This window comes from Strongylocentrotus purpuratus, unplaced genomic scaffold (genome assembly GCF_000002235.5).
Source record: "Strongylocentrotus purpuratus isolate Spur 01 unplaced genomic scaffold, Spur_5.0 spur5_scaffold_5, whole genome shotgun sequence".
Taxonomy (NCBI): domain Eukaryota; kingdom Metazoa; phylum Echinodermata; class Echinoidea; order Camarodonta; family Strongylocentrotidae; genus Strongylocentrotus; species Strongylocentrotus purpuratus.
Genome location: NW_022145611.1, coordinates 8,346,215 through 8,370,752, shown reverse-complemented (window position 1 = coordinate 8,370,752; position 24,538 = coordinate 8,346,215). Strand labels below are relative to the sequence as shown.

Here is a 24,538-nt window from a genome sequence, read left to right as displayed (position 1 = left end):
ACAATTGATTTCAATTGTTGCAAAACACAGGTTTCAGTTGAACTAGATGCTGGTTGTTAGCTTGGTCTATTAAAGTCAGGTTGAACATTGCAGAACCTTGATGAAAATTGCTTTGGGAGACGTGACTTTAAACAGACCTATAACCTGGTGTGGGTCTAAATGTATTCGAAGATGGGAAGGTATGTTTCTGACAACCGTTAACAAAAACAGTGTCATTAATTATCTATACTCCAGCAGGTTTGACATCTGCATATACCCCATCAAAGGTTTCTGTTTAAAGGTTTCTTTTTTATTGGCTTTAGCATCTTTTCTACGATTTGATCTGTTATTGTTTGGACTTAAATAGAGTAATGTGATTACTCTTTGAAATGTAGTTGAAAACAAATGAAGTATTTCATCGGTTTTATCATTCCATTTACACCTTAATCTGTTATTTCTCATCAAGTGCAGTCATCCAATTTCTCATTTTGTATAATATATGATAGAAATGACAGGTTGATTAATTCGTTTAAAATGGAGATTTCACTCACCGCAAATCGCGGAAAGGGGTCAATTGCTGCTAAATCATTCATGTCTCCAAGTTGTTCAATCGAAATAGGCTGACAAGCATAGCAATAGTAGGTGTAAAAACACCGTTCTACTCCAAAATTAAGGCAACAGATCCCAACAAATCCCCTCACTAATGAGTGTGCATGGGAGCATCACGCAAAATCCTATTAATCGGACTATCAGGTATGGCTTTATTGATGACAGCCTGACAAAAGCCCCGCAAGGACAGACAATTAACGACGATCCCTGGTTTCAGGCTTGGTGAATTGGCAAACAATGGGAAGGTTCCCATAACAGTATGTCTATTTGAAGTTAAGGACGTGGTTACAAACTTGGAAATTATCTTGTAGTTAGGGACCGTGTGGACTCACTTGTGGTTATATAAATTTGATGATAAAGGTTTAATTCCCTCCCCACAATATTCTAAATCACAACTAGAGGCGTTAGCTTTTAAAATTTGATAAGAAAATTCTCCTTTCATTCTGATAACCGGATTTGTGAAATATAAATTGCTAAGAAAAATAAGTAGCCGAGATAAAACTGATTTATTTCTCTTATTATTAAGATGCCGCAGATAGAATAAAGAGTTATATGATGGAAACTGGATTTGTGAAATTAAATTGTCAAGAAATATGAAGTCCATGCCCGAATGGATAGTAGCCGAGATAAAAATGATTTATTTCTGTTATTATTAAGATGGTGCAGATAGAATAAAGAATAATATGACGGTAAACTGGATTACGCCAAATAATTGCGTTTTCTGAGATGAGACAAAGATATAGCGCTTAGAGACTTTGGTGGTAAGCGCTTTATGAGCACTGTTTTTTAAATTGTTATTATTTATTTATTAATGGCCTATGGATTGAGCCAAGGGACGTCTTATCTGCCTTAAGTAACCAATTACGGGGGAAAGCATGCTGTCTATTTGGAGCCAGAACAACATTAACTCATGAACTATAAACACAGATTTAACGCCCTTCTGGCTCTGACCAGACATTATGAAGGAATGGATTATTCAATAATCCTCGCCAAAATTGAATTATGAAAACAACTCATATGGTATTCTCTGGGGCATAGAAGGCTAAGATTGTGTAATCATAAATTGGCAACCAACATATGCTTGAACCACACTTGCCTATAAGCTATCGTCGGTTCTGCTTGTAATGTGGAATATATGCATAACTGGCTCTATTTCTGGACTAGCATCCAAATAAATTTAATTTTAAAAAACAGTTTTTGACCATAATTCATTTGGAGACATAAGGACAAAACAGACAATATAATTATCATTGTATGATCAATTCTTTATATCACAGCCTGAAAGAGATCTCATGCTTCATTCTGTGCAACGTAAACAGTACTTTTCAAATATTAGCCTGGTTCTCAGACCTAGCCTTTCTTTCTTTACGATGCACAAGAGTTAAACAGAGTCTGGAGTGTAAACTATGTCCTCTCCAATTACATCGCTCCCCTCAATCATATGGGAGAAAACTCAGTATGGAAGCTAGGTTAATTTGGACTTATAAAGAACTACCTTTCTGTGATATGATCAATTTTCACTCTAAGTTGGAACAGAAGTTGCAATTCTAAAGAATTCAGTGAATACACAGCTAGCCTAAATCATATGGAAAGAATCACTCATTACGCTAGTTTGAGCTGACATGGAGCTCATGTAACCTAATTTGGCACAATTTCGACATATTGCATCGAAGACTGATCGCTAGATACACTCAAATTGGCAGTACATCAGCACTCATCAAGTACGTTGGACCCCGGTCAATCAAGGATCATTTGGCTTTTCTTCAATCTGCATTCAAGACTTCACTTGTGCAAGCAAAATGTACATGACATATGACTGCCTTGTACATTAGGGTTCTTGGAGGTACATAAAGGGGAATACCCGAATTACATCATAAAAGAAAAGTACATGTACACATACAAGACAGCGATGGTCAATAAATAGCGATGCTTCTTGGTATCTCTAACATCACAAAATCAGGAAAAAAAGACAAACAAAAAGGCAAGGTATTTATTTTCATTTTTTGGAGTAATGATGGAGAATGGGGGTGGGGCGGGGACGATTGTTATTCTCAACTAGCCTTGATCCAGCCGTTTTTGGTGAGGAAGTTGGCGATGCGCTTGCGATGCGACTTGTGCAGGTTGCCAGGGTAGCGAGTCTTGGGAGGAATGCCTTGTTTTCGTAGGTAGTGATCCTGGGAGGATGAACGGGAGAGAAGGAGGCGAGGAATAAGTTTCACTGCGGAAGGTTTTCTCTCCAAATAGGAGTTCAATACCCATCTCAGGGGCCCAATAAATTCTAAGCATATTTCATGACATTAAGCAAAATAGAGAAAATGGAAATTGATAAGTTGAATGGCAGACATGAGTCTGTCCACAAATGAGCTTATAAGAGCAACGATAAGGGACCAATAAATATCAAGCATATTTTGCGATGATATGAAATGCTTCCTATCGAGACTTCACATGACTGGAATCAAAGTAATGAGAGAAGTAAAATAATGTGATCTGCAGAATCAGCAGAATAGAAAATATGCTAGTTCACTTCTAGGTGTTTTAACATCAAATAAATGTCCATTGAGTTTCTGTTTAAACACAGATGACTTATACATCATTTTTAACTACGCATGATCATTTTTTTTTGTCCAGTGGTCAGATATCCTGTCCTACTCAAAATTAACTGAAATGAAAATCTATCAATGTTATGAACTACTGCCAATATTGTCTTAACATCTAAAATAAGAATATACTATGGAGACAAAATATATTTAGAGTATTTACCTTTATGATGAGTGTTTTCAGGGTGACATATCTAGCTGGCTTCATCTTCATAGACGAACAGAGCTGGAAAAAACAGAGAGTTAATTTAAGGTAATTAATATCAGGGACTTGCACGATCCTCTGCATTACAATACGCAAACCGAGAAGGTATCAACTACATAGAAAAGTTGCTTGCGTGGAATTAAGCCTGTTTTTGCTTCTCTGTGTGTTAGTACTTCTCTGTGTGTTAGTACTTGATGTAGATAACAACAACACAGAAAGCTTCTTTATTCAGAGACAGAAATTTTATACAATAAATTGTTGTAGTATAGGACAATTTTAAAATGGTATGCAAACAAAAATTCTCCTGGAACAAGAAAAAAAATGAAGTAAGATACTAATAAAGTTCCTGATAAAGTTTTAAAATTATCATGGGGGGGGGGGGGGAGGGGGGGGGTCCTCTTTTAAATAACTAATAACTAACATTAAAAAAAAGATATTGATAATCATTATTTAAAAAAATACAAATGACCTAATTATATTAGAGTCAATCTTACCTTCTTTTCCCTTTCTGATAGATAACTGAATCCATGGGACGATCTCAGAGTTGGAAATTCATCTTCTATAACATCTGAAATAAGAAGAAACACTTATGCAATGATTGAAGTTTTTGAATTGCCTTTCATGAAGCAAGTCTAGTAAAAAAGAATACATACCAGTATTCATTTTTTAAATTGTTCTGGACGGATAAAGAATGGACATTTCAGAACTTCAGGAAAAAACTGTATATCAGAAAATAAAATATCTAAATTAACCTACATGAACATCTGTACAAATAATTTCAGATCTGCAACCTGGCAATGATCGAAATTGGTTCAGGGGCAAAATCATATTTACAGTCTAGAGTGTGTGCATTGTGGCTCTCTGTGCAAATACATTACAATATCAATATTACCTAGAGTAAGGTAGCCATTGCTTATAAGTACAGATTCCATACAAGCCAGAAAAAGGAAGAAGAAAAATAAAAAGTCCTGAATAACAGAGCCTTTGATTACATGTATATACATGTACGTTAAACAACTTATCACACTTTCATTTTCCATGAATAAAGACAAAACACTCTCTAAAATGAAAGTAGGGAAAAAACACAAAAACAAAAGTTATTTTGAGGATGCCTGATACGATTCCCTGTTATTCTTCCTTGTACGTTTCTACAGCAGCCGAGTTTGTATCCCAGTGACGTCAATTTCAAATATTGTTTTTGGGTCAATCAAATTGACGAAACCCAACGGAACGTGGACGCAGGACCGGGCATGGCAGGCAAAAGCGGTTGCTTTAAGTCAACTTTCTCTTTGGCTGTTGGTTTCACAGGTTTCCTATATTTCCTCCGTTAAATAACAGCCATTGGGTTGCTATGGAGACCATGACCTACATGGACAGATACATTAGCGATGTGGAGGAAAGGGCGGGCGGGCGGGCTGGAAGATGGATTGTGGTACGCTACCGTTGGGAATTGGGGAGAAGTATTACAGAAGATTTTGAAAAAATGAACACTGCTCCTTTTCCCTAAGGCTCGTACAGGTCAAGTAATTGAAGCGAGAGCAAAAATAATCACTAGCCACTTGCCAATAACTTAAAAAAATCAACAGTTCACAGACTCACACAGACATATTTATTCTAATGGAATGAATAGTCAGAGACTACATGACACTCTGGATAATTAACTTATTCATTAAATTAAAAAAGGGGACTGGTTCTATGACACATGCCCCTGCGACAATCACTCCAAAATCGAATTAAAACACTAATAAATTTATAATTACACCTCAAGACCTAACACTAAACAGAGCCACATCCCTGATCCTAAACCTAACATATCGGGATTGCCAGGAGTGTCAAGTCTGACAGATATGAGGGCTATACAAGAACCCAAAATTATTATTATTATATAACCACTCCAATCCAATCAGGGGAATGTGTAGAGCGCCAATATCTAATTTCCTAATCAATGGCGCTGATGAGACTGAACAACTACTAAATATGCCATCCATGGTTAACCTGTGGAAAGACTGGGGTAGTGGCTAGTTGTAAGCAATGTGAAAATAGGTAGGGTTTTAGCTCTGTTTTGAAAGTGGATAGCTGGTCAAAAGAGAAATAAAAAACTTCTGAATCCTCAACCCTAAATTTATATCACTGACAAAATAAAACTGGAATAAATAATGAATCACCAGAGAACATGTTTGTTCAACAAAGACCAAGCAATCACATTTATTAGACATTCTCAGAATACTTTCATTGTGTGCAACAAAGTAGTTGAGTGTCAACTATACAGTATGTACTGGTACACATAAATTGTTAATTTAGTGGAAAAGGGCCATTTAATTGCTATTATTATCAATGGCTGTTATCCCCTTTTGCTACTAAGCTGATGATGAGGGATGCTATAAAATGACAAAACATTTTGCTCCAAAGAAAGCTGTTTTATGTAAATACACTATTCGGTTGCAAAATATTGACATTTTTTCTAGAGGAGTAACCGGTTGTTGAAAGACGTTGCATCTCTTCCAGGTATTATTGATTTTGAATTCATTACATTTTTATTCTTCACCCCCCCCCCCCTGCAATTTTTTGTTTGTTTGTACTTTGTAAATGGCATGGTGCCAGAGAATTGATCATTGTGAGTCATTGAGTCTATATTACTTCAGAATACAAAAATACTATCAGGATATGAAGCAAAAAAAAATGAGGTGAAATTGTTGTTGAATGTGAAATACATTCTTGAAAAGGAAGGAAGCTTGGAAATGCTGCCATAAAGAAATTCAGAGGTGAAAATTGCTTCTTTTAGAATTTAACACATACAGACAAATTCTAAAGGGGAAAATATGAAAATTCCAATAGACTCCTACCTAATAATAAATCTAAAAAACTAACAAAAAGTATCTGACTGAGATTATTTGACAAACATGTTTTCATCAATCTCTCCTGGCAATAACAATCAGAGACAGAAAGCCAGAAATGAGAACAAAGTCGATCTGCTCATGAATCTATAAGCATTCCTTAGGAAGATGGAGGAATATATAGAAAAAGATCAAAATGCCTCAAGATAAACTACAAAGAAGGGAAATAAAGAATGATTTTATGAGTAATTTGCATGGGGATCATCTGACTTTTGATCAATCTTCTCCATCTATCGCTCTCTTCGGGCACTAAGCTTTTTTGTCTCCTGGTGAACTAAACAAAAAATTGATGGCATTTGTAGGGAGGAGAAGTCTTGCCCTATACCCATTTCCCTACATTACTCTAATTCTTTGCCACTTTAATGTCAGTTACCATCCAGCTGTAATGCCTCGTTAGAGCCTGGTTTACACGTGGTGTAGTGAAACGTCTTAAAACAATGCGGCGACATGAAATGACATGAGCACAGTGCACCGGACATTTTTGTATCTCACGATATACAGACAAGTAAGGATGCCTAGGGGCCTCGTTGCTCACAGCTATTTCTTTCATCTCTACCTGTCATTCACGAACGCTTAAATTGTTTTCATTTTGCCATGGCGGTTACTTCGAGGCGCTTTATCCTTCCCGTCTGAACAAGGCTTCACCGGTGCGGCTTGCATCTCGAGGGGGAAAGGGCAGACATTATTTCTCCATTTGTCACAAAATTGCTCTGAAATGTTACTGGGCCAATGCCCTAAAAACCCTCTTTCTTCATTCCCTTTTATTTCCTACATGTACAATGTACCTTCAGGTGCAAAGCACAACTAGATGGATACTTAGGCTTCCCCCGTACATCTTAATATGTCTCCGTACCTCAGATGTCAACCGCATTATTACACATTTCTTTATTTAGAACGAGCGATGTCTTCTTTTATTTGCCCCTAGCAAGTGGAAAGGTTGAATTATCAATTTCTGTAAGTTCATGAATACATGCATGATTGTCCCTAGCTGTGTTTGATCTTTCATTTTGGGGGTACTTATTTTAATAAATACATGTCGTTACCCTATATCTCAGCTTAATCACATCAATAAATTAGATTGAACGCCCCAAAACTGGACTTAGTATTACAGGAAAAGATTGTATATCATACCACTAAAAACAAAAGAAGAAATAAATCATGGTTGGATCTTGAAAATATATACTTTCTATCCAAATTGTGAAGGAATAGTTTTTAGTAGAACTACTTTCTAATGAAGAAATAGTTCAACCTGAGCAATGGGAATGTAAAAGAATAGCCTATATGTGGTGGTCTATGTGGTAGTTTATGTGATGGTATTAAATACTAACTCTATATCATATTCATAATTCATAATTCATTTATATCTTATTTAATGGATTATACCTTTAAAGCATGAAGTCACATTCTCCTTTTTAGTTATTATGGAACTACTATATTGAACTACTACCGGTATTTATCATTTTTTTTGTCGATGTACATTTCAATTTTATAACCTTATTTCATGTTTTCTTGTATTTCACTATAATCTGGAATGATTCTTCGTACAACTACATGTACATGTTAACACACCAATGAAGCTGTTCGATTCTAATCAATGGGCTATTTTCATTATTTAAATTAATTCATGGATTCTTCATGTACATAAATCTGCCCCCCCCCCCCCAAATAAAAAAAATAAATAAAAAAAATGATTTCCAACTTCTTGAATACTTGCCATACCTAGCAAAAACCAGTGGATTAAAAAGAAATGACATGATGACAGCTACATGTAAGGAAACATTGTTGTTTAGATAAAGCTAAATGAAATTCCTCATCAATATATCACCATAGATTAAGCACCATTAACTTCAATGCAATAGGGATAATAGCATAATTCAATGTACTTCATTGGACCATCAATAGCACAATTCTGAGCTAAATTGTGCATGAAACAGCAGCTCACGCATCATTTAAACCCCATTATAACAGAGGGTTAATAGGTGAGCAGTGATATTACGACCCCCCAAAAAGCAGATATCCCCTAATGTGAAAAAAAAAAAAAATAGAAAAACAAAATGAGGGCTTAACCTTCCTAAGGATTGGGTACTTAGAAAATGGGGATAATAAATACTTGATTCAATTTATCTTCATCGGGTAGCACGATAATGTGTCCCAGTTGTCAATATTCCAAGCATTGGTATGTGTAACATGCCATTGAATAATGGATGTACATGTAAATGAGGGGGGGGGGGGGAGGGGTGTTCTAAATGGTATGTTGCCTGATAAAAAGGGGAGGGAGGGGTGCACACTATTTTCAAAGGTAAACTTTCATCGCCATGGGTTATTAAGTATCTATAAATGGTTGAAGGTTGCGACTTTTCAGAGGAATGCTTTGAAAATATCTCAGGTCTTAAAAAAAAATAAATTAGAATTGAGGTTAAAGACCTGTCTATCAGCAGAATTCAGGTTTTTATCATGAGATTTAATCATGAGATACAGACTCAAATATCTACACTGCTGCCTTGTTGTGCAGGCAATTTCATGCACGAGAAAACATGAAAGGAAAATGAGATTAATATATTGGCCTACATATTGTTGAGTTGAAATATGTGTATCTAAGTATTTAAAAAAATGCTATTTTAAACAATATTCTGATACAAACTCTATTGCCTTTTGTTTTTATAATTATCTCATGGCATTTGTGGTAAATGTATTAAATTCCCCAGCTGTTGATAGAAAATTCTGCAAAGTCCATTTTCTACCCTGATCCGCCACTTAAAATGCTTTTTAACACATGACCCGTGTCAACCTCAAAGTTCAAATACCTCCAGAGTATAACCGACCCATCCCATTGAAGGGAATTGACCGAAATGGAAACAGGGAGAGGGGAGAGAAGTTGGGAAGAGAAAATAAAAGTGAAAAGAGAGAGAGAGAGAGAGAGAGAGAGAGAATGAGAGGGGGGGGGGTAGGGGGTAAAAGGGAGAGAGAAAAGAGGCAGAGAGAAGAGAAATAGGAGAGAAGGGGAATGGGGCCGGGAGAAGACAACAGGGAGAGGAGAGAAGAGAAGTAAAAGAGAAAGAGAGAGAGGTAAAAAAAATTTAAAAAAGGAAAGATGAATGAAATAAGTAAACTGCTCTGCACTAATGTACAGGGTTTGTAGATAGTGATAAAATCATCGAAAGAGAGTTTTTTTCCCACTTTGCTCTGTCGCTTAACACACTGGTCAATGGCCCCTACATTTCACGCTCGCTCCAACCCTGAGTTTTTCAAGCCGCCTCGAGTCCTTTCCTTCGAAATAGCGAAACATGAATCCATTTACAAATGTCACATTTCATGAAACAGCACTTATCTAGAGAGGAACAACATTAGGAGCGAATGTTCTCCCCACGCATCGCTGGATGCGATTTAATTCATTGCTTTCCGGCGAAAGGTGTCGAGCGGCACGCACTATCTTTTCAACACCCAACCAGCTCTAGGCGCGGTGCCACCAATTCGGTGGCCGCTAGTCAAGCGTGAGTAAAAACAAATCCAAAAGAAGCTAAATTTTGACTAATTTTCTTCACATGACATCTGCCAAATAGCTGCAGACCCCTTCATTCAGAATGTTTGCTCTTTTTTCTTCTTCTTCTTCTACTTAGAAGCTAAAAAGTACATGGACATTGATTATGCTCATGTACTTTCTCATGAAGTTCTGCCCGGAAGGAAAAAAGCTGAGAATATATGGATTTTCTTTGATTGTTGTTCCCATGGAAACAATTTCTCATGTGAAGCTAAACTTTTCATTGCAGGTGTCGCCTTTGAATGCCTGACACATCGACAATGGTGACAGATTGAATGCAGTTTAATTGCACAAATAAGTTTTAAAAGAAAATAAAGGCCACAAAAATAAAATCAAAACAGAGAGTGAAAGAAAAATCTACCCAAAAGGATTAAAGATGGTGAAAGAAAAACATCTTAAAATGTTATAATTACCCATTTTTTCCTCCTTGACTTCCTCTTTCACATCCTTAGAACTGTTAAAGAAAAGAAGACAAAATATGAAAATATTTAAATGTCAAAATTTAGTCAAACAGGTGAAATGACCTTTAAGTGAAATTCAAATGACATCACTTCCTCATTGAAAAAAATAAAAACATGTTTATTGCAATAACAATCACTGAATGCTTTAATAACTCATAAAAAACTGGTGAAATGTTATTTTGTTCTTTGTCCTCATTATCAATCAAAGACATTTCTTGATACATACATGTACACCTGCCTAACTGACAAGACCATTCTTGTAAAGTCTTTCTACATAGGTTTCACTGTAATAAGGCCAATTTTTTTTGTAATGGAACAAAATATAATGCAAACATCTTCAAGTGCCTCGTTACAAATTATTTCATTAACCTGTTAAGAAATATTGTATTTCAATAGTCAGAATGCAAATTGCATATATTATGTGTTGTAAGGTAGGATAAGCCATAATATTTGTCCTACCTAGCAAACAATTAATGCGTGCAATTTGCATTCTAACTATTAAAATACATTTCACACCAGCATATATGCATAAATTTGGTTACATTACGAAAATGGTCTATTTAGCCAGGGCCGTAGCTAGAGTTTGATGTGGGGGGGGGGGGGCACATACATGTAATTGATTGACGTCCTGGGGAGGGGTCTAAAAAAGCTCAATCGATCTTGGAAATTTTTGGGGGGCACATGTTATTAGGTAGGAAAAGCCATAATGTTTGTCCTACCTGGCAAACAATTAATGCATGCAATTTGCATTCTGACAATTGAACTTTTATAATTCATAACAGGTGAATACAAAATAATTTGTATGAGTCGCTTCACACCGGCATATATGCATGAATTTGGTTACATTACGAAAATGGTCTATTTAGCATGTAGTGCAGAATAAAGAGACAGGAATGTATCATATTCAATGTCTTTTTTTATTATCAGCAATTCATTGTATTTCATATTACATGTGATCCAACAATCATCTCAAGTCTATTGAATATTACAATCATTCTCCACAAAGTGTCATTTTCTTTCAAAACCCATATCAAGTTAAGTTGATGCGTAATGCATATTTCGGGGTACTCAAAAGAAGAAATTTGTCACAGTACATTAATTCCATATTTGCAGGTGTTATGAAAATAAAGACAAGAAATATTTCTATATTTCTAAAAAGGGCAGTACACAAAGATTCATGAACAAATAACCATTCATTGAGAGAATATTGTTAAAGGCAGAAAATCATTTGAGGGAAAAACAACTCTCAAGGCCGGCAAACCACTGTGCCTGTTTCTACAAAACCTCCTTTAATCTATCAAGACTCAAAAGGGAATTAACCCTGTATTCAAGAACAGATCACAATTTCTTCACACCAACATAGCATAAAGGAAGGTGAATCTCACCCTTCAACCATTATTTTTTCTTCTTCATTTTTCATCAACAGAGCATCATTTCTACACAACCTCACATCGTCTGTTGAGAACCAGACAGGCATTGACTCTCTTAAAGAATGAGTCAACGTCCTTCTGGCTCTCGGCAGACTACATTTTCTTCTCACCAACACAGCAGAAAGGTCGGTGAACCTCGCCCTTATACAGAAGCCCATCAACTAGGCATCATTTCTACACAACCTCACATCCTTCGCTGAGAGCCAGAAGGGCATTAAATCTGTTATTAAAGAATGAGTCAACGTCCTTCTGGCTCTCAGCAGATCTTCTTCACACCAATACAACAGAAAGGTCGGTGAACCTCGCCCTTATACCTATTTTTACAGAAGCCCATCAACTGAGCATCATTTCTACACAATCTCACATCCTTCGCTGAGAGCCAGAAGGGCATTAACTCTGTTGTTAAAGAATGAGTCAAATCCCTTCTGGCTCTCAACAACATAGCAGTCAGAAACAAAATTGAATCCTGCCATTAATAAAAAGGGTGCAAAAAATGATAATTCAATCAATTCTCGAAGGGTTTATCATCACGGGCATAGTGAGAGAGGGAGGAGTATCCACCGAGACTCTAGCATTCAGTGGATGTCAATATTGACACGCTTCTATCAGGTCATGTTATGTCCCAAGCTACAGTTAATCATTAACCCTGTGTCAACTGGAGCGAAAGGATAGTGGTCGGCTGGAAAGAGGGGCGGTTTTCACGGGTAAATGTTACATGTTGTTGAGATATCGTAGTCTAGTGCCACGGCACAAATGTCCTTTGGCAAGACATTAATCTCTACATTTGCTACGCTCCACCCAGGTGTTAGAAGGGTACTTGCTAGAATGGGAATGTTAGTGTGCTTGTGAAATGGCACCAGGCCGAAATACTCCCCAAGGAGCGAAGTGTGTGCACTATCATGTGCGGATTGGCATTGAATGACTTTACAATGTTAAGCGTTTGGAAACGTAGTATTAAGCGTTTAAAAAATGTGACTATTATTATTATTATGTTGCACAGAAACTACACTGAAATATATTTGTAATTTGTATAGGCCTACACACAATGCACACAATGTCATATGATATTGTAGGAAATATTTTTTGCCGGACTGTAGATCACAAGGTCCGCGGTTCGAGTCCCACCGCCGCAATAATGTCCTTTGGCAAGACATTGATCTACATTTGCCACACTCCACCCAGGTGAAGTAACTGGGTACCTGGTAGGAATTTATTCCTTGAAATGCTAGAGCGCCGTATGGCAGCCGTGCTAAAGCCAGGGTAATAATCGGGAGCGCCAGGAGGGTCAAATCTGACTGAAATGAGGGCTATACAAGAACCCACTATTATTATTATTATTATTATTATTATTATTATTATTATGACAAACACTCATCTTTTATCATCAAGTTGAAAGAGGAACAAGTTGGCACAAACTCTCAAACTTTGTAAGTTCTTTTTCAGTTTATTTACCAGATTTTCTTGGCCTCAAAAATGTATTTGCAATTCACTTTACTATTAAACTTGCTTTAAGCTGTAAAGATTATGATGCAAGCCAATAACCTATAAATGATAACAAAACCATGATTGTAGTTCATGTCCACTGTATTTATTACTACTGTGGAAACTACAAGGTATCCACATATACGAGTCAAGATAAACTTACAATGTTAAGTTTCTGAAAAGAGAGCATATGGTACAGATACCGACGATACGTGAACCGCTACTGAACTCGTGAAAGTGACCCCCCTAACATTCTTTGCCAATGATATCATTAGTGCAGAGTGTACTCTGAAGATGAAACCAGACACTACGGGGAGACGAGGTAAATAAAAATTTCCTTTATTGGGCTATCTTCATTTACAAGAGTTTGCCCAGGCATCTAGCCAAGAAGGAGAACGGGAGTAGGAGGATGGGAGCCGAAAGAAGGGGATGGAATAAATTTTTTTATTGGAGTAAAGAATTTCTTGGGGGCTTCCTGTACTTCTGCGTGACCATCAGGGAATGTGCTTGTGCATCGCTGTACAAGAAAGCGGTTTAGGCTAGCCAGCAGGAGAGAAGTAGAGGGATGGGGGAAAGTAAAGGGAAGTATGTAAGAGGGATATACAGAGAGGGACGAGACTGTTGAGAGAGGGAGGGAAGAAAAAGGGGGAGGAGGTGGGAGAGTGAGGGCAACAGATGGGGAGTATATAACGATATTGAGAGGATTTACCATTCATGTATCAAATTTGGCAAATAGATTTTAAATTTAATCCTTTTTGCTATTCATGTTTCGATTTCGAAATATATTGGGAGAGGGACTAGCCTAGAACATACTAGCTTTTAAAACAGTACATGTCGCTTGCATCTTTCAAGTACCGGTAGGCCTAAATACTAGTAAATAGTATCAAAACAATACTTTTTGAGGAAATTTTAATAAAATGTCATTATCTGCATGAGTTTGAATTCTCCTAAACTCACAAAAAAATAATAAGCGACTGGTTCCTTCTGCCCTACTGATTAATCTCATCCTATAGACCTGTTGAATACTACATGTACATGTAAAGTCTAAGATAACTAGGGATGTAAACTATACAAAATGCATAGCTCATGAAAATTAAAGCCATCTTCAAATAGTAAGTTCCTATTTAGTAAAATACATTTATTAGTACATTATATTGACGATAGACTTTAACCGATAGTGACGTACTGATGACATATCATGGTCACGTGTATGAGACTGTCATACAGGTGGGCAGTATGCCAGACAGTTTTACAACCTAAACAAGTTGATGATTTCATTTTGTCCATGAAAAGAACATCCCCTCACATGCCAAAATAATTTGTGGCTTATTCTAGCCAGATTCTAGACACCCGGTAGAACACTTGCTTGACGAGCTACAACGTTAACCTTCACAGCCCGGAACTTTGCAAATACCAAAACTTTCATTTACTACTAATTTCGGTGTTTGGGGGCATCTTGATCATTTCAAATTTGTAAAAAATATTTGTGTTAGTCATATATATCTTCCTCTGTCGTAGATAATAGTAAAATAACAATGGACCCAAACCACTCCTAATTTTCATTGAGTTAGTAAAGAGATAAACAGTGCATCAAAGCCACAAACCACAATCCAGTAAATACCATAATCACTATCAAGTTACTTTCATGTTTTTGAGAATTGGACATTGGAGGGTGGTTTATAGTATACCTAGTTTGGTCAACAACAAGTGGTACAGAATGTTACTTAATTTGTATCCCAAGAAATATAAGTTTAAGTATATAAGAATTGTGTTTTCAAGATAAATGTTCAAATATATGGATATTGTATTTTCAATATAAATGTAAATGAATTTGATAGAGGAGTGCTAATAAGGCATGGTAGACTTAAATAAATGTTGAGTTTCCAGAATTCACAATAAATTTTATTGCAGCATACAATTTACTTTCCAATTCTGTGAATCATAAAGGCATAAAACAAAATAATTGATATCAGAGACATATCGAAAGTTGGTGAAAACTGAAACCGCAGGGGAATACACCTACATGCACTTTACACTTTACAGCGATAAAAAAACTGTGACCACATCATTAATCATGATAAGTAGAAGAGGATTCTTATTTCATCCATGGAAGTGAAGAAATTTATGGATACCCCTTGAAGTGCAACTCAAGTCAAACCCATCTGCTCAGTTTTATAGCATACATAAAATGTGAAAGTAAAACAAAATATTGATGAAAGTCATATGTACAGTAAAAATATTTTGATTTGCTTTGTTTCGTTTATCAGTTAGCATACATAAAGTGTGAAGGTAAACATAATATGAAGGTCATCTGTTCAGGAATAACATTTGTTTTATTTTGTGTTTTTTGGTTCTCAGTGCATACATGTAGATCTACATTGTCAACAAAAAAAGTATTCCCTTCACATCTTTTGTTGATGAATATGCCTATTAGGGTTGTTATGTATAGTCTACTGAGAGTGAGAGCTAGGTGGACATAAACACTTTTGAAACAGATTGTAGTTTAAAGCCCTTCTGTCTTTCAGCACGCACCATACAATTTTGCTGAACAAACATATTTTTTGCGTTGAAATTTCTTCATCAGTCTTACATTTAAGATTCGAAAAGATCTTTGTATGTGACTTCAAGCAATACAACTTTAAAAATCCCTGTATCCCTGAAATATTTATAAATAGTTCTCCAGTGACGCAAGGTTTCTTCATGGTCTGTCAACTTCTAACAGTCATAATAAAATTTGTGGTTTCTTAAAATTGCAAACATTTCATTATTTTGAGTTCAAACTTTACCTCTAGAGGTATATTCAATATTTGGCTTCCGGATGATATTAGAAATCTGTCATCTGTTCACCATTTCTACCTCATCTTCTGTACTACTTAAAAGCAATCTCAGCGTACAGATGACTAGAAATGTGAGAGATGTGATCGAGAATGGTAATACAATTAATCATGCAAAAAAAAGCAAAGTCTACATGACTAACATTCAATTGTGAATTTGATACAGCACGGCAATGGAATAATACAGCACCCAGGGAAATGCGGTTGAAAATGATACAAGTAACTTACTACAGATTTCAAGCGAGCGCAATAAGATTGAATCAAAGGTCATCGACCTAAGGTTATCTGTCGGCTGTTTATGAGAGGAGCTCTCTAATGCTATAGCCAGACTTGAGAATAAATAATGACTTCTGGGAGAATACAAAGCAGAAATCCTGATCCTCAGGGGTATTTCCCTTCATTAGAGAGGTCACGCCCACTCCCTTCTCTCATTCCAGTTTTACTATCTCTTATCACTTTCAAACATTGTGCCCTATCATAATCCTTTTATAATGTAGGTTTCATGAATAAGTCTATTGGAATTTGTAGAATAAGGAGAACATAGAACACTGGTTTGTCCCCTTTGATTTTAATCATACAAGGTTTGAGGTTCAAGTCCCAGCCTTTAGCCCATGCTCTTATAGGCTACGCATTAAATCTGAAGCGGGCCTCTCTACCCAGGTGTACAAATGTGTAACTTGCAAGGAGCCATTTCTTGCAGCCTTTATTATAGCAGCATTGCTAAAGTCATACTGATTGAAAGAAGCACTAACCGTTCAGGACACCAAGTAACGAAAAAAGAGCCTCTACGATTTCGGGAACTGCTTTAGCAGCTAGAAATATGATTGGGTCGATAAACAAGTCGAAGAGAGCAAGTATCAAAATGCAGCTTCACGCAAAACATTTAGGCAGATGTGAAATGCATTGCTGCTTTGAAAGAAAGAGAGAGAGAGAGAGAGAGAGAGAGAGAGAGAGAGAGAGAGAGAAAGACAGAGAGAGAGAAAGAGAGAGAGAAAGAGAGAGAGAGAAAGAGAGATAGAGAGAGAGAGAGAGATAGAGAAAGAGAGATAGAGAGAGATAGAGAAAGAGAGAGAGAGAGAGAGAGAGAGAGAGAGAGGGAAAGGGAGAGGGAGAGAGTAACACAAAACTCCAGCCTTTAATAACCGATCGATAGAGTGGCGATTTAGACTTTGGATGTCAACACCTCCCTCTGTAGGTAACCGAAGACAGGGAAGGGCTGCTTGTTTAAGGGTAAATAACCCATGGCGAAAACATTGCCAACATTCCCGCCGATGATTCATGGGCCACTGTCAATAGGAGATACCGTGTACACGTAAATTGAGATATATGCATCAATTATAAAGCTGCCATGCAATTAAACAGGGTGGTGTCATCATCAAATTGAGAAGTAGAAGACGGCAGTTTGAGTGAATATCATTAAAGATGTTATTTTGTTGAGGAACCATGTACAAATACATCTTCCTCCTTCAATCAATTTCATTTTCCTCAGATAAATGAACAAGAATGCTTGAAGTTTTAATAAACATTTGTATCAACAAATTTAAGATCTAAAATGCACAGTTGTGCACCTTTCCACCTGTAACCCAGTATTTTCTTTAACTGATGGATGCAACTAATTCAGAGTTCAGTCTGGAAGTCTTAAATTCTACCTGCTGGCTACAATCAATTGTAGGCCACGAAATGAGTGTTACTCAATCGGACTCCATTGAAACTTGATGATTTGTTTATTAAGCTGAAAGTCTTTCGGAACATGTTCGAAATCTACATTCAATTGAATGTTGTCAAAATCACTCAAGTACTCGCAGTGAAATTGTAGTGAGCTGTGACCGATTCAAAATCATTCTAAATTGCTGATAAGATACCACTATCATACATGAGGATTATTTTAAATCCTCGTATATCATAAGGCCTCTCTACATCAGCTCGAGATTGCCAAATATCCCAATTGCAAATTATCCAGTTAAGTTACGTCTTCATCAGCCTGAAGTTGCATTTAGCGGGTTATTTGGTCGAGATAATCATACTGAGATATTTAGTTTGCAAAATATCCCGCTATTTGACCGGTGCCTCTTCACCAGCCCGAAGTCTCGCACAATGCCTGAACAGTGAACACTGAGCAAAATACCTCGAGCTTGTGTCTCGAGCTGATGCAGACGTGATTTGTAACTTCAGGATTATTTCCCAAATCAGAAATAGTGGACTATTTGGCAATCTCGAGCTGATGAAGACAGGCCAATACTGGTGTTCAGATTACTGCAGATGACTATCAAAATCTTGCTGAAAAGCAGAAATGTAACGGATTAGAGGCAAATACTTGCATGTATCTGGGGATTAAGATTCAATAAGAGTCTAAAAACCATGGTGATTAAGTATTCCTCTCCTCAGCACAAAAGACTGCGTAATAATCATAAATTTCATAAACGAGCACACAGGCTTGTGAATTACATATCAAACAAGACAATTTCGGGATAATCTTTTTCATTGCGATTTTCAAGGGAGAAACATTCAAATCGAAGCATGAGAACTTCAAGTTCAAAAGCTTTTCGCTTTGACAGTGATAATGGTATTTTCCCCCCATTAAATATTGTAAAAGATTTTTCTGAAAAAGTAGTTTATGTACAACTACAACTCTATTATTATTCTATGACATCATCAACAAACTATTTTGAAATGCAAGAGCCACTAATACAAAAATTCTTCCTACAGAATGAAAAGATAGTGATAAAAGCCTCAAAATTTATCAAGAAATTAGATGCATTTAGCATTTAGAAACCATTTCAAATGGTATAAAAATAGATAATTAGGTTCATTACATGGTTCTTCACCTGTAAAACTCATTCATCCTGTGTGGCTGTGTCATTAGCGGATTTCTGAAAATGCCTTTTAATAGTCTTCAATTAGGTGGATTAAAAGTGGATTAAAAGTGAAATCAGAGAACATAAATCTATAAATGAAGACATCTTCCATTTAAAGATTCAACGCTGACATACTAAAAGCTATTGATGATTGGTACATTTTAAACAATCCATCATCATCTCCGAAAGCCCAAGATACAAAGGTTATGTCATCAGACTATCTGAGGAGAATGTTGATAGATCTATTATGAGACTATTTCCCACCGACTGATGATATCATACTACAAAGAATAAACATTCCATTTTGATGATCATTCCATTACTGGGTGTATTCCTTTTTTTTATTTACCAGATCAGGTTTTGGGGAGTTATGTTGTGTTGTCCTAATAATACTGCATTTAATCAATGAAAGTATGTCACTTTATGTACAGTTAACAATTAAATTATTCACTCTCTTACTAAGTTTTGTGATCTTTGAAGTATGTGATTCATGTTTCTTGAGAATGTGACATATCAAAGGTTATATCTAAAACTTATTCAACAAAGGCCCTAATTCAACCAGTTCACCTTGTATTCCTAAGTTACTAAAACAAAATACATGAAATTTACATTTACAAGGGGTATGAATAGTTTACTGCATATCTATTTATACTGCTATCGATAGAGCTATGTGACTGCTACTGGAAGAGCTTTGTCAAAACTTGTTTTTCTTTCATCCAAAGTGCGTCCATGAAATATTCCAGGAATCTAGCGCCTAAAGAGAGACAATGACATCATGGAGTCACTTGGGAACGTATGAGCAATTGCAACAGGAGGTATGTTATCGATATGAACAGGACTCTAACATGATCAACGAGAGATTACAAAGCGGACTTGACCCCTTGTCTTTCAGCACCACCCATCAGTCCCCCTAACCACCCCAACCTCTCTAGCTCCCCGGGGAATCCCCCTTTTCAACGGGTGGGTGCCTGACTGCCTGCCCCCAGTGCCCGGCTACAGTCTGAGCACCCGCCCCCGGCCCTGCAGCCAGCCACCCTACAGATCAAATAAAGCCTCAACAGTCTCGCCACCCAATCGCCTCGTTAACAACTTGCTATGCGCGGAACAATATCCGACAAAAGAACTTCAAAAATACTTTGAGACTAGCCTTTCAATGGCACGATCACCTTTCATAATCATGTAGATTTCTACTACAAATTCAGCTTTCGCTTTCGATAATCCATTGTCACTCTTGTTTATGCCGACAGGTCGAGCATTAGGAGCAGTTTGCAAATCATCATTAGAGGGTAAAAAGAAGTTTTCGGTACCAACCACGCCAATTTAGCATGACAGGGAGACAATTAGCGGCGGTGACAAGTTGGGATTTCTTGTCGACTCAAATTGTTTCACCCCCCTCGGTACAATAACAACACATTGTTACATCGCTAAGACAAATTGTTATTCCATCTTTCACTCAGCTTGTAGAGGTGCTAATTTTGTCTGTTTTTGTCTCGGAAATGAGCGGATCATTTTCACACCCGACCTGTTCGGGAGGACAAATAGAATAATAACTGACAGTTAAGCCTTGTTTGTTCAGAGTTGGAGACGACAATGCATGACTAACATTGTTTGTCATCTATGTGGAGGAGTTCATAATAATAATAATAATAAAAACGTTACTTATAAAGCGCTTACCACCTAAGTCTCTAAGCGCATGAGGAATGTTACAATGTGCACATCAAATGTTGTTATCAAAACAATCTGTTGATCATGAGAACAATTCATTAGGTGTACGCCTACAAAGTAATTATAAAATAGATATCAGTGAAACCCCATATAGCACACCTGACTTCACATAGCATACTTTGCCCTTTGCAGAAGAAAACAAATCTGTCTGTGACTCTAAGATAAGAAGAATCCCTTTCTCTCTGAATGTTTTATTTACAATAATTTAATACATGATAAACTCTACTCTCATTATCCTTAAAGATATTATAACTCATCTACAATGAACTACAAAAAAACAAAAAAAAACAAATATCACTAAAAACATTTGCAAATTTTTTTGCAAGAAAGTCCAGGTTTGGGTCTCGGGGTTCAACTTTGATTGAATATGATTGCGTAAAAAAAATGGCCAGGATGCAATATTCGAAATGGATCATAAGGTTACGCCATCATGACACATATGGTCAAGCAATAATACCCATCTGAAAGAAAGGGGCAAATGGATCTGCCAATATTTACTCTTCTGTACCGATGCAAATTCCTAAGTGATGGATGTGTATTCATAAATATGTGGACAATTCTAGAAATTTTGAAAATGGATGCTCCAAAACTAGAACAGGAAAAAAACAAAGGCTGGTATCCAGCACTTTTCAAGTTATATCAAAATGAATTGAACCACAAAGTGGAATAGAATGTGATGATTTTATGATCTATTCATAGCACAACACAAATTTTATAAGTGACCAGAATATATAACCAAAGATCATTCTTGTATTTAAATCTGAATATGTTGCATGTACATGTATTGTGACAGTCTAGGAAACATCATCATTTTGTTCAGGTTTACCCATTAAATTGTTTGATGAACTTTCGTTAAAAATTCCCCAAATCATCAGAACCTGGATGACATGTGGAAAACCAAATGATGCCCTAGCTCCTCCGATTGATCAATTCAGACTCGGGAACACTTGGCACTAGTCTTTAGCCTCAGATCTGAATGCAAGATGATAGGGCAGGACCAGTGCTGCTCGCGATTAGTCGAGGAGGAGGAAGTCTGGTCTTAAATAGAGCGTTTTAAACAAGCGAGCGAGGGCTCTTTTCTTGCGCTGACAGAGACCGGGCATGATTGCTTGGTTCCTGTACCTCGTTACAACAACTTCCCACCCCTTCTACCCATAGGCTATCTCTTCACCTGATCTTGCTCTCTGTCAAGTTCTCTTTTTTAACCTGTTTGTTTAAAAGAAACACAAAAATCGCTCTCCATCTCTCTAACTACCTCTTTTTCACTCAACAGCACCCTCCCTTATAAACTTGATCTTGCATTTAGTCAACTTCTCTTTTTTTTTTTATCCTGTTTGTTTAAAAGAACACAAAAATCTCTCTCCACCTATTGATGCTTCTCTTTTTTCACTCAACGCCCCCCTTTCTCAAAATAATCTTGTATTCTGCCAACCTCTCTTTTTTACCCATTTGTTGAAATCTCTCTCCATCTCTTCACTGCCTCTCTTTCTTCACTCATCGTCTTCCTACAACTCTATCTCTCTTCCTAACTTTCTCATTCTTTCTTTATCTTCCACTACTCTCTTCCCCTCTCATCTCACTTCCTCTCCTTCAGACTTTGCTTCTAGTACATTGTATGAATCCACATAATATCCTTTCTTTTCTTCACCTATCTCTCTTATTAATGGTGTGTGTTCATTACCCATCAATTTTTAACTGCATATATCTAAAATCAGTTCTCCTAATAAACAGAGCAATTATGTTGTAAAAAAAAATATCATGACCAATATATGATGGCTGTTAGTTTTAAATCATTCTATTTACTGAAAATGCACAAATGGCATCTTGTATTTGCCATGTTTTGATTTATATTTCATTGTACTTTTTTAAGTTACACTATGGTTTGAAACTTTGAACCCATTTCTAATAAATGAAGACTGACCAAATTTGGCTGTCTAGTTATCATTTCCACTTAGTATAACATGTTAAGTGGAAATGGGACATCTACAAATGTAATGCATAAATGGCATGTTAATAAACACAATTTTCAATATGCACTTATTCAAATTATATGTGTAACAAATCATCTGCATGAGGAGGGTGTAAACTAAAAATTTGACACACTTTTATGACCTTTTTGGTCCTCATAACAGACCAAATTAGTTTTTTTTTTAAATGAATATCTTGCTAATAAGCTTTCTTGGCAGAATGCTGGCATGTGAATTTGAGTCTATGAAAATATCAAGGCTACCAGGTAAAAATATAACTTCAGTTCCCAGGTAAAGGTTTGGTTTTTGGCAAGCAAGCGTCAACTGGCATTTGGGCTATACACAGTACAATTTAACTCCATCATTTCAACTCAATTCCATCAAATCCACAACAAACTCCTACCACACAGGTAGATTTCACCAAGTTTTTTTGGGGGTGTATTTTATAGAAAAATGGATTATATTTTGGTAAGTCAACCCTCCGAGCATAAAACATCTGGCAGGTAACTTAATAAAAAAGTAAAAAAAGAATATTCAAAAAGCATCCACTCCTTCTCGTAGAGGCATAACATTTTTATCAAAAACATTCCTGTAAAAATGCTGTAATTCTATCTCAAAATTTGTTAACTACCCTCAGGATAGATTTAACTTTAGAACTCCAACATTTACCTCATATTAGACACAGTATACATGTTGTAAATGGCTAAAGGGCAAGCCTTCCTTGTGAGTACCGATTCATACAACAGATTTTAAACCCATGCTTTAAACTAGCTTCAAGAACTTGGATCCAAGATTCTCAGTTTGTGAGAATGACCTGTTCAGAATACCAATGCACATAATAGTGAATGTGCGAAACTGCGAATAAGCAATGTTTAATATCCTTTTGTTTTTCATAGTACTTTCACGTTAGACTTCTCTCCTGATCATGCGCTAATCCTGATCAAGCGCTAAACCTGATCAATTCATTTATAAGAATTACTTCTCCACTTGGAACAGCTCAGATGAATGCAATATCGTTAATCTTTTCTCTACTTAATTTGCATCCATTCTAGCCCTTGCATGACCATGTACATATAAATATACTTTTCTCTCCTTGCATATGTCCTTTCTTCCACCACCCCCCTCTCTCTATCTCTCTTCTCTTCTCTCCCCCTCCCTTTTTTTCTTTCTCCCTCCCTCTCTCTCTCTCTCTCTCTTACACTCTCCCTATCTCTTCACCCCTCTCTTCTTCGCACTACTGCCACACCAAAGTCTTGCTCCAATTCTTATCCTCTTTGGTGACAATCCACTATACAAACATGCAAAGGGAACAGATCAGACCTAATATACATAAATATTGTTATATTCCCCAGCTAGAAATATCTCGGCAAAGAATGCGTATGGTTGCAAATCTGACTATATTAGGAAAGAGGTCACGTACTAAAACCTGAGAAACTGTAGGTGTGAATTTTAAATACCGGTAACTATGATTTGTTTTGCAAGTCATCGTGATTACATGAGTGACATAACTGAAATGTAAAATTCTTAGCATGATTTTGTTGTGATTTTTATAAAGCTAAAGCAGGTTCTGTGTTTATGAAAATGTGTGTCCTTCTGTAATGTTGACACATCAAAATTGAAATGAACTGGACTATGATTTTGATAAGGGTTTCTCATTTCCGGAGTGTACCTTTCCCAATTTCCCCCTTCATTTCTTTATTGAACAAGAGTAAATTTGAACTTCCTTTGAAAAATTCCAGCAATGGTCAACTTGGGGGAGGGGGGATGTAGTGTTTATTTAGCAAACTTTTACAAGACCAAGCTCTAGAAGTTTAGGTAACGATCACAGAATTTCCCAGCAGAAAAGTTTTGCACAAACATTCATTAGAGATGGGAGAGTCTAACCTGTTTTAGAAGCCCTGAATAAGAACATGATTTGTTTAATAAGCCCTGCCCCTTTTTTGTTGTGGTTCTATTGGAAAG

General features: G+C 36.6%; 1 protein-coding gene across 1 annotated transcript in view; it reads right to left on the bottom strand.

Annotated features, from left to right (window-relative positions):
* Window positions 1–279: 279 nt before the first annotated feature.
* Window positions 280–24,538, bottom strand: part of LOC105437259 (transcriptional adapter 2-beta) — a 43,709-nt gene continuing 19,450 nt past the window's right edge. Inside the window, exons 13-16 of the mRNA XM_030999783.1 lie at window positions 10,236–10,276; window positions 3,885–3,958; window positions 3,349–3,411; window positions 280–2,762 (exon numbers count right to left, since the gene is read on the bottom strand). Coding sequence (XP_030855643.1) covers window positions 2,640–2,762; window positions 3,349–3,411; window positions 3,885–3,958; window positions 10,236–10,276 — 301 coding nt within the window. The 3' untranslated portion in view covers window positions 280–2,639. The remainder of the gene's footprint in view (window positions 2,763–3,348; window positions 3,412–3,884; window positions 3,959–10,235; window positions 10,277–24,538) is intronic.